Raw genomic sequence first — 17,711 nt, 5'->3', positions numbered from 1 at the left:
GAGGTCCAAGCCTAGCCTCACCGTGAGGCAGGCGCCGAGCGCCTGCGGCTGGACAGGTGGGGTTCATCTCTGGCTCCGGGCACAAGGTCCTAGGGGCGGATTCAACTCGAACCTTCTCCTTCGCAGCCCCCAGCACTTGGTCTGTGTTCTCAGAGGCCGGGCCCAGGCAGTGCTCATCAAGCGAAACGCGCGTCCAGTCCTGCGGGGAGCTTGCTCTCCTGCATGTCTTTCCAGATAGAACGACACTCTCCTCGTCGGTGCCTCTGCCCAGACCGCACTCCCGCCTTCTTAGTGATGTGTCCTGGTGAGGTCCTCGTCCGCATGGGACGGAGCCTCCCCTTTTCCAGGATCCAGGATGCGGCAGAGGAGGAGGGGGGAAAAAATAGAGGAAAAGTCAGGATGGAGGCGCAGGGAGGCAGGAGAGAGGGGAAATAGAAAGCCCGAGACAAATCCGAGAGAGGAAAGACCTGCACAGAGGGCCAGACAGATCCCGAGAGGCCAGTAAAAGAGACACGAGTGCTCGCCTCGGAGGATTCTGCACGGATTGCTTCCGCAGACGCTTCTGGGCGCCTCCGCGGTGCTCCGTCCTGGCTTCCCAGGACACGAAGGGCTGCAGGGTGCTACGGCTCACCTCCCCCTCTCTCGCTGCTCCCCCCATCCCTCCATCTCGCCCGACGGGGCCGGGACGGCGTCGGCGCGCGGGGGCTTTTCGGAGCAGTCGAGTGGAAAATAGACTTTAACCCGCTTTGTGGCGACCGAGGCGCCCGGAGCGCTCTCCCGGTCCAGGGCTCCCGGCGCTCACAAGGGCCACTCCCAAGTCCCGGCCTGGAGTGCCTGCAGATTCACGGGGCGCGCCGACCCCCTGGCCTCGGGGCGCCCCGAGGCCCAGCCCGGATCTGCGCATCCGGAGCGCAGCGGCCGGGCTGCTCCGACGGACCCCAACGTCGGCGAGGAGGTGGAAGGCGCTGCGGGCCCCATCCCGCACTGTGCCGGCCCGTCCGGGTCTCGGCCCCCTACCGCCGCCCCGCGCCCTCCCAGGCCTCGGCGCGGTGTTTCCTGCGGCCTGGAAGGCCCGGGAGAAAAAGTTTGCGGAGTACGGGTTTTCCAGCCCCCTCGCCCCCGGCGAGATTAATGCACGAAATGGAAACTGGCCAGAGCAGACGCGTCGCTGTTCTGCGGTCCCGGGCTTAAGGTGACGGTCAGGGGAGGCCCAGCGGCCGTTGCGTTCCCGGGACTGTCGGTGTGTCTTCTCGTGGACGGAGACGGCTGCTCAGTCAGCTCCCATTTAGGGCATTGTGCCCGAGGCCCAGACCTGGCCCGGCCCGCCTGCATTTGACCCGAGGCGGCGAGGGAAGCAGCTCGCCCTGCGCCGACGCCGGCGGTCCCTGTGCGAGCCGCCGCGGTGGCGGTGGTTGGGCCAAGAAGATGCTTCCGAGGCCCGCGAACTTCGGCTGCAGGGCTGCAGGGCTGCAGGGCCACAGCTCTGGCGGCTGCTCTCGCGCTGTTCCCGGCCTGGCCCCTTGTGAAAAGAATTGAGCGTCCCTTTTCTGGAGCTGTCCCCCCATGACACCCAGAAAACGCGAAACTCCACGAACAGGGCCGCCCTGGAGACAGTTGGTGGGTAAGCGGGGAGCTGGTTCTTGGTAGAACCTTAAACACCCACTTTCCACTCGTTTCCAAGTTGTCTAAGAACTGAAACAACATCCCGGGACGAATTGGAGAAGGCTCATGAGTTACACACCGGGGAGAGGGGTTGGAGTTTCTCCCAAGTCCCCGGCCCCACGGACGCCTTCTGCTGCTGCTCCTGCGTGGGTTGAGACGTTTGTGGCGGCCGCCAGACTCAGCTAAAGGGCGGAGACCAGAGAAGCCAGCGGCGAGGGGGGAAGGGTGGGGGAAGGGGGGGAAGCCTAGATCGCCCTGCTAATGCTCCAGTCCGGTTTTTGCTTCCGACTGCTGGCTCCTTTTCCCCACCCGCGGTCCCTCGCCCCGCCCCACCCCGCCCCCCACCTTGGGGCAGGTGAGCGGCGGCCAATGGGCGAGCGCGGGGCAGGTGCCGGCTAACTCGCGCCTCACAGCGCCACTGCCGAAGCCTGGCTAGGGCACTGCTGGAGGACCCGGGGCTGGGGTCGGACCTGGCCGGACTCGGGAGGGAGGGGGCCGAGCTCAGCCCCCAGGCCGTGGAGGCAGCTCCCGGCATCACACTGATCCCGCGCCAGTGCACGAGCCGGGAGCTGCTGGCTTGGCGGCCGAGGCCAGCTCGCCTAGCTGTGCGCGGTGGCCCGACTCCGCGTTCCCTGGCTTGCACGCCCCTCGCCGCTCCGTGCCTGGCTCACCCGCAGGGGCTGAGCACGGGAGGGCGGGCGGGGGAGGTGAGGGGTGCTGGTGTGAGTGCATGTGCCTGGCTGGGTGCACACCCCGCACGGCGGCGGCGCCCGCACGCGGAGCGCTCCCCAGAGCCCGGCTGCCTCTCTCGGCTCTGGCGCCCGCGACCATGTTCCAGCCCACAGCCAAGCGCGGCTTTACCATCGAGTCCTTGGTGGCCAAGGACGGCGGCACCGGCGGGGGCAATGGCGGTGGGGGCGCGGGCTCCCACCCCTTGGCCGCGGCCGCCTCGGAGGAGCCACTCCGGCCCACCGCACTCAATTACCCTCACCCCGGCGCGGCCGAGGCGGCCTTCGTCAGCGGCTTCCCCGCCGCCGCCGCCGCGGGCGCCGGCCGCTCGCTTTACGGTGGGCCCGAGCTCGTGTTCCCTGAAGCCATGAACCACCCGGCGCTGACCGTGCACCAGGCGCACCAGCTGGGCGCCTCCCCGCTGCAGCCCCCGCACTCTTTCTTCGGCGCCCAGCACCGGGACCCTCTGCACTTCTACCCCTGGGTTCTGCGGAACCGCTTCTTCGGCCACCGCTTCCAGGGTGAGTGCCCACGCTGTGCCCGCCTAAGCGGCCGGCCAGCGCCCGCGCTGTGGTGGCGCGGGGGAGGCTCGGGGGTGCGCGGGGCTATTCGGAAGTTGTTTCGAGAAGGCTGCGGGTCCTCGGAGGCAGACTCCCAAGCCAAGAGAAGAGCCGCGTCAGACCCATCACGCTTCTGCCGCCTTGGGTTCCCTCCCGGAGAACCAGGTTAGGATGTCCAGGCTTTCCTAGTTATGATGCCGACTGGACGCCAAACCCGGGAGCATCTTTGGAGCCTCTCCCGGCGGCCTGTCTTAATCTCTCCTGGCCGAGCCAGTCCCAGCCCGGAGAGCTCAGTGTCCGCCGCCCTCCCTCCGCCCCGGCTGGATCTGGGACCGTACTCGGCAGTCACGTCCATCACCGATTCCCAGGGATCCGCCCCAGCTGGTCCGTCCAAGCAGGGCAAGGTCCACCCGCGTGCCTCGGGTCTTTGGGAAGAAGGGACCGCGAGCAGGGCAAACTGGAGAGTTAATGTTCAGTATGGCATTCTCTGCCGCCTTGAGATGTTTCTCAGCAACCTCTGCCCGACTTCTCCAAGTCACACGCGCCTCTTGGACCCAGAGTGAGGAAGGTTTGCGATAGCACACCAGCTTCCTCGCCGTTTGCCTACTCTGGGAGCCCACCAGGCTCCTGGGGGGGGGGGGGGGGCGCACTGCGGTCCTCCCAGGCAGGGCGTGGGGGCAAAAAGCTGGTAAGGTTGTGGGCAGTCCGAGCCCCCTGGTCTTCTATGGGCAATGGGTTTGCTAATGAAGATTCTCCCACTGGCCACACACACACACACACACACACACACACACGTTTCAATTGACTTTTCCCAAGGAGAACTGCATTTGTTGGAGTTTGTTTTCTTCCTTTAATTTGTTGGAGTTTTTTCCCTTTTCTTTCTTTCTCTCTTTCTTTTTTTCTTCTTCTTCTTCATCTTCTTTTTTAAGAATAGCCTTAATTTGTGCAGTAATTGTTTTAGTTTCCGGCTTTATTTGTTAGTGTAGACTAGACCTCAGCCTTGTGAGGTTCCATGACCCAGAGCTAGGTAACCCGGCTTTTAGTGAAACAAATGAAAAGGACATAGCTAGAGCTAAGGCTCCGGGAGTTCATCTGGCGGTAAACCCGTCTACACAGTCAAAGTAAACTGAATGTTTGGTACAGTTATCTAGCTAATAGGAGAGAAATGATCTCTTGAAGCGTTAGCTACAGCCGCTTGTTTCACGGGAAGCCGCTGTCCCGGGTCCCGATCTGCCAGACTGTTTTCTCAATCCCTTCTGGCTGGTAGACATTGACCCAATAGATTCCCACAAAATAAGAGAATGTAATTACTGAAACAAGAATTTTTGTGGTCACACATCTCCCCTGGGGATTTCAAAGATTTGTCCAACTCATCCGGTTTGTGTGGTGTGGGGGGAGGGCGATTTGGGCGGGAAACCTGTCAATTAAAATCAATGTTTACTGATAAAATTGAGTTTTGTTCAAAATTGAGCAAACTCCCTCGGTCCTCCATGGGCTTGGTTCCTGGCCTGAGTCTTGAAGCCCAGTGCCCGCGGACCGATGTGAGAGTCGCGCGTGCTTGTGAACCTTTGCACCAGCTCTGCAGAGGGACTGGTGGAGGGTACAGCGGCCCAGGCGAGAGGGCGCAGCCGGTCCTAAGCCCTGTGATCTCTGCTCAGCGGGAGAAGGCCTCTCCCGCTGCGCCCTCCGCTTCCGACCCACGCGCCCCACGTCCTCCCAGCCATCGTTTTCGCCTCCAGCCTCGCCTGCGCGGGCTCGGGCGCCCAGGGCCGAGGTGCCTCCCTAGAGATCCAGCTCCGGCTCTCAGCATCCCCAGTCAGGCGAGGCCCGATAAATCCTCCGCAAAACCCTTTAGGGAACTGCCGCCGCTCCTCGAGCTATCAGCCCCGGCGGGCACGTTGTCGAGTTGTAAAAACGGTTGGATTTTTCTCCCTAGAACCATGTCTGGATGCGGAGATGGAGCCGAGTGTGAGCGCATTTTCAAACGCGGAAATTCGTTGGCCAGTTCTAAGGACTTTAGAACCCTGAGACGTTTGGTTTTGGTTTCGGGGCGGGTCAGCGTCCCGCCGGACCCCCAGACCCGTGCGCGCCCCGGTGGCCACGCGCCCTGCGGTCCCAGTGGGGCCTCCGCTCGGCGAGCAGAGCCGGCCCGGGGCTTCCGGCGCCGCGTTTTCTAGAGAACCCGGTCTCTGGGATGCTCATTTCAGCCCGGTTTTAGTGCTAGAAGCGAAACCCTACAGGAACGAACAGGAGCGTCTGCGCTGTGGGTTCGCTGGGCTTTCCGGCAGCCCCGTCCCGGTGCGCAGGGAAGCGGCTTCTCCGCTGAACCAGGCGGTGGAAGAGGAGAAGCCGGCGCAGGATGGTCCGAACTGGGCGGCGGGAGCCAGAAGCAGGGGGCGGCTTTCGAGGCTCGCAGGGAGGTGACGGGGGAGACCAGGCGTTGGCTGCCCTTCGGTGTTATGTCCCCGGACATCAGGAACTTTCCAAGCCAGGGAGCAGCGTCCGGAGCGGGCTGTGGGAGACCCTACCCTCTAGGACCCGCGTCGGTAATGGGCCGGCGCTTCAAAGGGCGCCTTTGTTCCGGCAGGAGGGGGATGAGGTTATCTCCGCGGCGGGCGGCGTGGCTAGCCTCTCCCTCTTGTAGCCCCAGGTCCCTGAGCCCCGCCGTCAGGTCTAGAGCCCCGGGCCGGCCGCCGTCTTTGCTGAAGAGACCGCAGCTCCAGCCCTGGGCCCTTCCCACCCCTAGCTCCCACCTCCAGTTGCCTTGCTCTTGGGAGTCTCTATTGCTAGTTCGTAGCCGGTGCCTTGAAGTGGACCAAGAGAGGCTGGAGGAAAGCTGGGTTGGGTGGGGGTCAGTTGCTAGCTCCAGGATAGACTAAGCCAGCCCCTTTTTAATCTACTGTCCTTGTCTGAAACTGCCAGCCCACTCTCACAGCCCAGAATTACTGGGGGTGGTGGGGGGGGGGAGACAGACCACACCGAACCCCTGTCCCAAGGGTCGGGCAGACACAAACCACATTATAAAAGAGCCATCAAGTCACACACACTGAGGCCAGACCACAGTCCTGCGTCCTCTGATCCATATGGCCCTTCACACCGCTGCAGCCCATTCACTCCCACCTACAGGGTCCCTCTGCTGCCACCTCACCTCTGACTAGCCTGGGCCAGTCCGGCGGCTGGAGCCAAACCGTGCAAATGCTGGCGTCAGGCAGGCTTTCTCGCTTCCTGCCTGGCTCATTTGTCCAGAGAACACCCCTGTTGGGACTTCACCTGGGCTCAGAATGAGGTGTTTTCTGAAGCAGTTTATTTTAACATTGACAAGAAGTATCTGCTTCCCACCTATCTCTCCCACCATTCTCTTGCCCACACTTGAGACTGAAATCCTTATTCCTACCTGGATCAAGCTCCTCCTTTCTCTCCCTCTTACCCTGTTCTGTCAGACCACCTCTCTGGCCATCTGTCCCCTCCACTACCACAAGTTAAACTCTTCTTTCAATCAGGCCCGAGAGTCCAGGGCCTGCCCGTTTTGAAGGGCCCAATGGTCAGGGTGTCCCTCCCTCTATCTTCCTAGTCTATGATTCCTCTTCCCTATTGTAGCAGCACAGATCCAACCACTTGAGATAGAGAAGGTGACTGGAAATTAGTGACTTCTCCCAGTCACGGGACTTTGTCTCCCCCCCCCCCCCCAGGTACTAGCCCCTCATTCCTAGGCAACCCTGTCTGCTTGTGTCAGTGTCTGAAGCCAGGGACTTGTAGAAAGTAATGTCAGGCAGTTTCCACCAGCAGAGGGACATGAACCTGGAGAGTTTTAGCAACATCACCTCAATTACATGCCTTGCTTCACTTACAGCCATATTTCCAGAGATGGGAGATCTGAATGGAATAATCTAAACAACTGTCTTAAGAACAAAACAACAGGTCAAATTGAGTCAAACCAAAGGCCATTTCTGAAGAAATTCATTCGGTCAGCTAACTGTCGAAACATTCTATCTAGGGCTCTACATTATTGGTGGGTCAGGGGGGACTGTTACATGCGGCTGCGTGAGCATCCACGGGTGATTTCAGGACCCTTTCGAGTTTGTTAGCCTGTGCCATGGAGCCTGAGGGGGCCTTGTGGGAGTGGGGTGGGAGTTCATGGAGACTGGGACTGTCTGTGGAAGCTTGCTTAGCTTTTGTAGTTTCTGACCCACCACCCCAGCCTCACCCACTCCAAATGTCATCCCCTCCTCCTGCATCTGGGGGCTGAGTTTCCATGGTGGCCAATATTTGCAAGAGACAGTCACACTCTTTGAAAACCCTGTATGGGAGATAGGAGAAAAAGACAGTAGGGAGGCTGGAGCATGTATTTACACAGGCCCATGCAGAAACCTATATACCTATATCTATATATATTAGAGAGAAAGATAATATCGAGATATTTATAAACACGCTCCTTTAGCACGGGACTATTCAGGGATGAAGCAAGGTCTTTTCCCACCAGGGAGCAGTGAGAGTCTCCTGTGGGAGAGGGTTTTACCTGAGGGGAAAGGGAGAGAGGTGGGGAAGGGTAGAAGAACCTGACCTTAGACCTGCAGGTGCTGCCTGGCCAATGACCTAACTGCTGACCTATTTTTACCACTTGCAGGGGAGAGCCTGGGCCAGTGGTAGGCATTTTTAAAGGGCTAGTGGCCTGAGCAAGGCTGGTTTAAGTGAGGGGAGATTTCCTTGGGTATCTTCTAGTTCTTGAATCTGTGTTTGGCTTGGGGATGCCTAATAGCTTCACTGTTCCCCTTAGCACCTTTCTGACAACCAGCCCCTTTTCTCCTCTTGATCCACTTTGAGTGAAATACGATGGGTTGAGCAGATGAACAGAACTAAGGGACTTTTCTCTGTCTCGGCCTCTTGGGTTGCTGCAGGCCCTATGGATTTGGGCCCATAGGCGCCTCCTCAGGCCGGGTCCCACCCTTGGCCCATCAGCAGCTCCACATTTCTGCCTGGCTCCCAACAGGGTGCCTCTGGGAATGTGGAGGTGTTGGGGAGGAGAGTGGACTTAAGGAAGGGGAGGCGAAGGGAGAGGAAAGAAAGAAGGGCCGTGGATTGGAGAGGGTATCGGAGTTCTCAAGGGAGTAAGGGATGCCCGGGCAGCGGCTCACGGCGCCCCTTCTCTCTGTCTGTACCCGCGTGTGTTGCCTCGGCGGCGCGGGCAGCGAGCGATGTGCCCCAGGACGGGCTGCTTCTGCACGGCCCCTTCGCGCGCAAGCCCAAGAGGATCCGCACGGCCTTCTCGCCCTCGCAGCTGCTGCGCCTGGAGCGCGCCTTCGAGAAGAACCACTACGTGGTGGGCGCCGAGCGGAAGCAGCTGGCCGGCAGCCTCAGCCTCTCGGAGACGCAGGTAATAATCGCCCCAAGTGGGCGGCCCGCGCTCACCTGGGAGCCCCCATAGAGGTGGGAGCGGGCGGGTAGAGTCCTCCCCTGGCCTTCCCTGGAGCCCTCTCCTGCCCGGTTCAGGAGGCCACCCGGCGGCGCTCCCGCGAAGCCCGTCTTTAGAGCGCCCGGAAGGATTTTAATCCAGCCCTAAGGACTCACTAGAAGTGGGGTCAGACCTCAGACCAAGGCCGCTCCGCTCCCAAGCCCGCAGGAGGAGCCGGGTTACCCGTCACTCCCGGGCGCACCAATGGATACGGAGCCATCGCAGCGCTGTGATCACTGCCCCCTTCTCCCGCCGCTCTTCCCGGCGCTCACGCTCCGGGGGATGCCCAGGCCTTCCCCGCACTGGCTTTGCTGCCGGTCACGGGCAGACCTGGCAGAGGCCTCGACTGCCCACTAACGCATGCGGTGGGGGGAGAAAGCCCTCGTGTCCTCAGGGCAGACACAGCAGAGACAGGGGCTAAGCTAGGGAGCCGCCAGCCGTGCTTGGGGTGGGCGGGTGGCCCTGTCTCCTCACAGGCACGCTGGCAGGGAACCGTGGAAATGGCTTTGCAAATGCGAGGGCATCTGAGAATGTGGCAAGGAGATTCTGGGTGTTTGGGGACTGGTTTCAGTCGCCTGAAGGGCTGTTGAGCTGGGGAGAGACTATACTGAGGTGTTGGTGGGGTTGAACGGGGTGAAATTACAATCACCACGTATTTTTGTTATGGATAATTTTTTTTAAATTTGAAAGAAGTAGATGAGAGTTATAGGGAAGCAAATTTGGTTTACTGTAAGAAAAGACTTGGCCATTATGAATGCTGCCTGGAAGCACGGCCTAAGCTTTCCCTCTGCACAAGCAGTCTTGCTAGAGGGGCGGGTGCTGCCCTGGGGAGGATTTCAGTGTCCGCCCTTGTCAATGCCTAGATTTGCAAATGAGAGAGGTCTGCAAGCTGGCTAGCTTTTCATCCTTCACTCCGCTTTCCTGTACTACTGGCTCCCTACCCTCCACTACCCTCCTCCACCCTCCACCGTAGTCCATGACTAGGAAAAGGCGCAGGGCTGGGGTGTATCGGGGGCAGCTTGGGGTCTCCTGGGGAGCAATGAGGGGCTTAGCGGGAGAGTCCAAACTCTAACTGCCTCTGACCTCCAGACCTCTCAGGCTTGTCCTCATGTCGCATTTTGGTATCTACTAAGGTCCCATCTGTCTGATGCTCCAATGCCCCTGTCTCCGCTAAAGGAGATATGATTTGCTAGCTGGGCTGTTCTAACCATAGAAATAAAGTGTACAAAACGGAGTTAATTCTAAAAACGTTTTTTAAAAAAGATATGTGTTTAAAAACCCACTTAAAAAATAATACCCCCTTTTCCCTTCTGGCAAACAGCATTGTAAATTTGTCTAAAACAAGGTGCCAATTTATGAATGGTGTTTACAGTTAACTTCATTTAAAAAGTACTAGTTATTAAATTTTAATTGCAGAAGTATTTATAATTCCACCACCCACAGATGAACACTTGTTGAAATAATGTCATTGTTTTAAACTTTCAATTTTTTAGCTTGGTGAGAGCACTTTTAATTAATTTTCTTACACTGAATCTAGCTGCCTGTCAGTATTTGCTCCTAACAATGCCAGGTAGTAAACATGATTGTTTCTTTCATTTTTACGGTAAGGTAGTTCAAACATATTTAAAACAAACATTTTAAACAGTGTCACTATCAAAACTCACGCCTAATCTTGTTCCATCGATATAGGTGAGCTGGTTTTAGCATACAGAACGCAAACTAACAATAGAACCACAGGAGGTCTGGGCCTGAGAAACCTCCTTGCAGAGGCTGTTTCCAGGTGACAGAGATGGAGAGGCTGGGCAGGGCTCCCCGGCAGGCTGCTGGCCGACGGTGTGATCCTTGGGCAGTGTACTCAACCTCTCTGAACTCTGGTTCTCTCCTCCAGAAAACAGGCTGTTTAAGAAGTAAAGGCACTTAATAGTAATCAAATATATTAATTCTCATTCCCAGTCCTTCCTTTTCCTTTATTTAAAGTGACATATCAAGTTAGTATTACAATAAGATTCAAGTCTAGGCTGACTGACAGTCCAGTGTTCTTTCTGCTACATCCAGTCTCCTTTATCATCAGAGCTGTCTTTCTGTCCCTCTCCTAATGTCATTTGGACGTGGGTTATATCATTAACGAATGACCTATTCATCTTTCGGTATTTGCCAGGCAAGCTTACCTGTCACTTCCAGCTATCAGCTACTTGTCAAGCATCAGTCACTCCCATCCGCCCCCTGCCATTTCTTTCTACTGTCAATATCTGTATTTGTCTCTCAGAGCTCCCTAAACTGTCCCTCACAGATAGCTGTTTTCTATCTAGCCATTACTTATGTCTGCTCTCATTAAGCTGCCTCATAAAGCTGGTTAATTTATATTTCCTATTTCCTATATTTCCTGTCCATGATAATTTTCCTAACAATAACTCCTATTTATCCAACGATTGATGATCTCTTTATCATCTATTTTATTTTATCTTCTGTGTATACACCATCCATGTCAAACTTCTCTATAGACCTACTTACCAACTGACAGATAGTGAATTCCTAGATCTGCTAATGGCTACCTATCATTTCATCAGTTCTGGTTTTGTCTTCTTTCTCAGCCTCAGTTGCAGTATCTGTAAGACTGAATGAAATTAACTCCAGGGTTCTTTCCAGCCCTAAATTTCTGGCTCATCATTATTCTACTTTGTGTTTCTCTAGAATCCCTCCTCTAAGTTCTCAGAGCTCACAGTATACCTCCTACATATAAAAATTCGCACAGGCCTTTGCTATTGTTTAATTATCTGCCATGTCCAAATGTCAGTCTGTAGACAGGTTGTATCTGTCTCACAAAGAAATTTTAAAATACAGACTCCTGATCTCCACTCAGGAGATTCTCTTAGGAGTTTCAGGAGAGGAGCCAGGAAAAGTTTTAAACTGCTCTCTGGGTGATTCTGATGAACAGCTGGCCTGTGTGGGGAAGAACAAGCCTTCCTATTTCTCGCTGTACCCCAGGGCTCCATAAACACGTAATGAATGGATGGGCAAACTTCTCTTGATTGTACACATATCCATATGTTAATTTTATCAGTCATTTCCCTTGCTCTCTACTCTCACTGTTCTCTGTTTTCTATCTTTCCCTTGCACTGTCTTCTACATTGTTGGTCTAGAACAGAGGTTCTCAATCTGTGGGTCGCAACCCCTTTGGCGGTCAAACGATCCTTTCACAGGGGTCACCTAAGACCATCCTGCATATCTGATATTTACATTACGATTCATAACAGTAGCAACATAACAGTTATGAAGTAGCAATGAAAAGAATTTTATGGTTGGGGTCACAACATGAGGAACTGTATTTAAAGAGCCAGAAGGTTGAGAACCACTGGTCTAGAAGATGATCTAGTTTTATCCATGGATAGAGCTTCTGGGAAGGTTAAGCAAATCAGTGTGTGAGTCTTAATCCAGAGCTCAGGGGTCTCTGTACGCCCAGAGCTTTAGCACGGAGTGTGGGGAGGTGGGCACCCTGAGTGTCTTTGTCGGGGTGAGCTGTGTGTGTGGTTGGGAGTAGGGCATTTGTGCTGGGATTACAGTAGGTTTATCCAGGAGGTGGAGGGACGGGCCCCAGGCTCTTCTCCCTTCTGGCTCTAATCACTTGCTCCTCACTGCTGTGGTGCAGCCCTGGAGTCTGACCTGGATGATGCCCATCCAAGTTCAGTCCTGGTGGTTAGGTCAGATCAGAGCCACGAGTGATGCAAGTGAGTGAGTGTTAGTGTATGTGTGTGTGCGTATAATGGATGTGTGCACACAATATGGGACACATGTAGGCGTAGTGTTATTGGTGCTCAAAGGTCAGGTGATATTTCATATGTTCACACCAGATGCCAGCAAGCCGTCATGGAGTGCAGCTTGTGTGCTTCGGTGTGTGTGTGTGAGGAGGGCACATTAGTTTTAGGAGTGAGAGAAGCATTTGGTTGCTCCAAGCTGATTGGTCGATGTTTCCAGCTGCCAGTCTCGTTCTGAATAGTTCAGCAGGTGTTTCTTGACCTTTCCTGGCTTTAAGTTTGGCTGAGCTGGGAGGGGAAATGGTGCAGAAACATGTTCCTTGGCCTTGGAGATTCCTCATTTAGTGGTGGGACTTTAAACAAAATGCGCACCCTTGTGTGACATGCATAGGATGGGCAACTGGAGTCCTGTTAAAGTCATAGGTATGCGTGTGGGTATGGGCTGAGGGAGGTCAGGGAGACCCACATGGGTGATTCACCTGAGGGTAAGGGCAAGCATCCAGGATGATCTAAGAGAGGAGAAAGAAGGCCAGGAAGAGTTGTAGCTATGGTTGATGTGGAGTCTGAGGTGACCTCAGTTTTATGGGGTGAGAGTTGAGCTTAGCATGGCATTGGGCTTGACCTTCAGAGTGGGAGCAGCTCACATGATCACATGATGGGAAATGGAGTCCTCATCCTGTGCCTCTCCCTCAAGGTGAGAGAGCAGGGAGGAGAGCAGGCTGAGGGGTGGCTTGATTTGTGTCTCCAAGCCTCCATCTAGTCTGAGGGTTTCTGTGTCTGAGATGACAGAATAGGACAGGCTTAAGTTAAAGCACAAGAGAATAGTAGGACATGAGGAGGAACTTTTTGTGTCAGAGTTACAAAACTCAAATAACACTGAATAGGAGTATTTTAACTCCTTGAGAAGAGGACAGGTATTCCCCTGAAAGTAGGCAGGGGCCAGAAGCCACAGACCCTTCCATTTGGGATGAGCTAAGGTTGAGGAGTGGTGGAAAAGAAGGGATCCAGAGCTGGTTCATTCAAACAGCAGTATATTTCAAACTTAAGTCTGAAATATTGGCTGGAGCTGTAGTTTCCTTGTTTGTTAGTTCATTTGCCTATTTAATCATACATTAATACATGCATGCCTTTATTCATTAAAGCATAAATTGATAAATCCACTAATGCATTGATTCATTCATTCATCCACAGCAGTTTCACCTTCTTTTTATTTAATTAATTTTAATGTTTTTTAATTGATTTCAGAGAGAAGGAGGGAGAGAGAGAGAAACTTCAATGATGAGAATTATTGATCCACTGTCTCCTGCACTCTCCGTACTGGGGATCAAGCCCACAACCCCAGCATGTGCCCTGACTGGTAATGAAACCTGTGAACTCCTGGTTCATGGGTTGACGCTCAACCACTGAGCCACACCGGCTGGGCAGTTTCACCTTCTTCATCCTGTCTGACTCAAGCTGACCCTTGTTACCACCACCAATGTCTCCCTCCCCCAGGTTCCCCCTTCAAGTGGTTAATACAGTCCACAACATGGAGAATTAAGAATTGACTGTATTGAAGTGTCCACTGAACTAAGCCAAAAGAGAATCCCATTTCTTCAGCCATTAGCACTTTCCAAACCCCCCTTTTTTTATTAGGTCTCAATCCCTCTGCCATTGATTCTCTCCTGTTTTCCAGGTTTGGCCCAGAGCATAGGGCTGGGTCACCTCATCTCTCTGTCCAGCTGGCTGAACAGACCTGGAACCTGTCCACTAGGACTCCAAAGCGGACTAACTCACTGCTTTGGTTCTCCAGGTTCCATAGTCCGGTGAGGAGACAGGTTCGAGCAAATAAATCAGTGCACTGCTGGGGTCACTGCTCCTGAGACAGAGAAATGTACTAAAGAAGTACAGATGGGTGGTGGGGCAGGGCCAAAGCCAGAACACCTGGGCAGGGTTTTGAAGGCTAAGAGCATTTCAGGTTGGGTAACTCAGGGAAAAGCAGAGACTCTTGAAAGGGTCTGTCTTATCTGAAAAACTGAGAAATGTTTAATGAGGTAGGGACTTGGGAGACCATAAGGAACCTCTCCCCAACCCCAAGGGGTCAGAGATGGGTGAGGGCTTCCTCCAGCCAACATCTCAGCTGTGCCTTTGGAGCTTAGAGAGAGGTGGGTGGATATTGGGGTGGGAACAGGTACAGAAGAAGCACGGCCTCCTAAGGCTGGCTCCCACAGAGCTGGTAGCCATACTATGTGACCTGGTTCCTTTCCAGGTCCTCTCTGCTCTAGAGAAGGGGCTCGGGGTGAGGCTGGGTTGGAGATGTCATGAGTGTCACTCTTATTTTCCACTACACTCAGAGTCCAGTTTCTTTTCTTTTCCAAGTAAAAAGTAACTATTAATTGTTATCAATGATGCATTAAAGAAAAATCAGAAAAGTGGAGAAAAGAAAGAAAAGTCACCCATACCTTGGGTACATTTCCTTCTAGTCTTTTTTCCCCCATGCATAGATTTTGTTTTTCCATGGTTGTGTTCACACTGTGCCCAAACTGTGCATCCTGCCATTTTCACTAATATTACTACATCATAAGCATCCCCCTGTTAGTTCAGTCTTTGTAAACAGCATCTGGACATTCAGCCCAAGGCTGTTCTCCAGAAGATAGCCAGGCTGCCCAGGGAGAGGGTTTGCAGCCCTGTTTCTAGACAGCTGACTCCTTGACACTGGCTGTTTTCATGAAGAAAATATTCAGAATCAACTTTCATTTGGGTGTGCCAGGAGGTTCCACCATTGAAACTTTCCTTCTTTGGGCCAGTGATTCTAGGCAAGGGTAGCAGGTTGGGTCCATTCCACTATAGCTGTGTCTCCTTCCTGGAAGGAGAGATGGGAGTGTGTGGGAGGGAGAAGGTGCAGAAAGGGGCCCTCTGTCCCTGGTGCAGTCCAGTGCGGCCCTGAATCACCCCAACAGGCTAGCCATGCCTAACCCTCATTCAGCTCCTTGGGCTCTTAGGAATGCTACTGAGGCCAGCATCCAGGCGTGACTCATGTACATGCCTTGCATGGGAAGCAGGGCAAGCTCACCCACCTACTGGATGGCACAGTCACAGCAGGCTCCAGGGTGGATGGGGGAGGGGGAGGGGCCAGGCTGGCTGCCAAATGGTTATGCTGAGAACCACCCAGGGCCCCATAGCCCTGTGCCCAAGGAAAGGTGGGCATAGAATCCAGAAGCCCTGGGCTTAGAGCACCTGCCATCCTCCCCATGTACCTGAGGCGAAACACACAGGTGAAGGGTTTGAACCCTGGCCTGGACATGAGGGAAGAGGGCCCTCTCCTCATTTTATTTCCTAAAGCCAGGCCCCTCATCTCTTCCTGTCCTTGGCTGGTTACTCTGTGTAGCACTGAGCACTGGTGTCCCCACCCTATGCCTATTGCTCTAAAATCAAGGGCAGGGCAGATAGAGCTGTGGAAACCCTGGTTGGGGGCGGGGGTAGGAGCAGCTCTGGGTTAGGTGGGCTCCATGGAAGGGACAGAGGGGACTGCCTGGGAATTGTGAGGGTGGGGCATCCTGGGCAGGAAACTGTCAACTGGACCTGGATGCCAGGCCTGATTTTGACTGCCTTCGCCTGGCTTTATGGCAAAGGCCGGTGACTGTCACCCATCCTCGGGGAGTAGGGGCTGGACTGGGTAATCTTTCTGAGGACTCCCTTTGACCCTGCCCAGGAGTCAAGGATCCCCCCTTAGCAGCCACTGCTGCTGCCAAAATCAAGGTGCTCGCCATCACTCCACACACACGGCTTACCACTCACCATCCACACTGGCACCATGGATCGCCCTAGCTGCAGTTGGCACTGCTTGCTTCAGCGTGTGCTGGCATTTCCAGGAAAGCACCCATGCCTTGTAACCCTGGCCACTCTGCATCACCTTCCCTGAGATTCTCTGGAGCAAAAGCCCAGGAGGTGCCCTGGAGCCCCAAGGGCCCCAGAAAGCCTTTCTCCTATAGATGAGGGACTTGAGCCCAGAGAGGGAAGGAACTCGGCAGAGGCTCCTGTCACTGACTCAGGCTGACCCGGGCCACTGGCTGCACAAGGCCAAGTGAAAAACTGCATGGTCCAGAGAAGCAGACAGACGGAGATGCGATGGCTTCATATGTCCTCTCATTTATGTTCCCATCAACCCTGTGGAAGAGTGATTGTTATCTCTTCTCTAGGAACCATAGAGACCCAGGTCTGTTGGGCTCCGGAGCCTGGGCCTCCCCCTGTGTGTGCTGTGGCTACAGGATGCTCGGCAGCTCCACCACCCTTCCTGTCCCTCTCGACAGAGAGACAGGAAAATCGCCCCTTTCTGCCCACTGCGTCCTCTCCAAACCCAAGGTGGCAGCTGGCCAGAGAAAAGGACTCTGGCCTCGGTTTCCCCATTGGCTCCCAGCTCATTCTGAGCGCTGAGGTCCTGGCGGCTGTTTCTCACCTGTGCCCCTCCCTCCCCGGCCCAGGTGAAGGTGTGGTTCCAGAACCGGAGGACAAAGTACAAGCGGCAAAAGCTGGAGGAGGAGGGACCCGAGTCGGAGCAGAAGAAGAAGGGCTCCCACCACATCAACCGGTGGCGCATCGCCACCAAGCAGGCCAACGGGGAGGACATCGATGTCACCTCCAATGACTAGGGTGGGCAGCCAGCCACAAACCCAGGAGAGCAGAGTGCTGCCAGGGCCCTCGGCGACCCACCTGGACTCTGGCCACTCCCCGGCCCAGCTGCGGGGAAGCCTCAAGTCACAGCCCCATAGGGCTCGGAGCCTGGGGCCACATCGACGGAGGGACAAGAAATGGGCTGGCTGAGGCCTGGGACTGCTCAACCCTCTCCTCGGAGAGCCTGCCTGCCTGCCTGCCTGGGCAGGCCCACAGCCACTGCTGCCTCCCAGCCGTTCTCCATTTCTCTTTTCCTTTTGATGCATTTCTGTTTTAATTTATTTTCCAGGCACCCACTATAGTTCTTAGTGATTCCCCTGTGTTTCCCTTCCCTATGGGAACAATAAAAGTCTCTCTCTCAATGACGCGGGCATCCAGCTCCAACCCCAGAGCCCGTGAGCCGGGGCTGGTGGCTTTGGTTTCTGGGCCACTGGGCACTGGCAGAGCAAGCTTGTTTTGGGGCCTGGGAGCCTGGAGTGGGGCCTTAGAGACTTAATTTATTAACTCCTGTCCTTTGTTGGTCATTGACCTGGCCTCTAGCTCCAACTCCACAACAAGAGAAACTGAGGCTAGACATAGGGAAGGACGACCCTGTACATGAGTGAGGCTATGCTTAGGTCTCCAAACATGTTGAGCAATGAGCATCAGGTCCAGGTGGGTCAGGGGAGACAGAGAGTGTGCGTACTTCCCATGTTTAGAGACTCTTCATTTGAGGAGAAACCAGAGGGAAAGGGGAGTACTGGGGGTTGGGTGGGGGAGGCACCCTTCACAGAGGCTGACAATCCCAGCCCCACGTCCTGGCCTGACCAGGATACTAGGACTTGAGTGTGGGCCTGCAACAAGTCCCCAAGGACGCAGGGCCTCCCAGCCTGGGAAAGAGCGCCAAAGCAGGGCACGCCAAGCTCTTCA

At 55.0% G+C, this 17,711-nt stretch overlaps 1 protein-coding gene across 1 annotated transcript; it reads left to right on the top strand.

Annotated features, from left to right (window-relative positions):
- The first annotated feature begins 2,035 nt into the window (after positions 1 to 2,035).
- On the top strand, positions 2,036 to 17,164 carry EMX1 (empty spiracles homeobox 1). Its single transcript, XM_036334131.1, has 3 exons — positions 2,036 to 2,912; positions 8,138 to 8,322; positions 16,613 to 17,164. The coding sequence occupies exons 1-3, from the start codon at positions 2,393 to 2,395 to the stop codon at positions 16,778 to 16,780; spliced, it is 873 nt and encodes a 290-aa protein (XP_036190024.1). The 5' UTR covers positions 2,036 to 2,392; the 3' UTR covers positions 16,781 to 17,164.
- Positions 17,165 to 17,711: the final 547 nt, after the last annotated feature.

This window comes from Myotis myotis, unplaced genomic scaffold (assembly GCF_014108235.1).
Source record: "Myotis myotis isolate mMyoMyo1 unplaced genomic scaffold, mMyoMyo1.p scaffold_m19_p_14, whole genome shotgun sequence".
Classification (NCBI taxonomy): Eukaryota; Metazoa; Chordata; class Mammalia; order Chiroptera; family Vespertilionidae; genus Myotis; species Myotis myotis.
The sequence above is the reverse complement of the archived record's forward strand: the minus strand, read 5'-3'. Positions and strand labels throughout refer to the sequence as shown.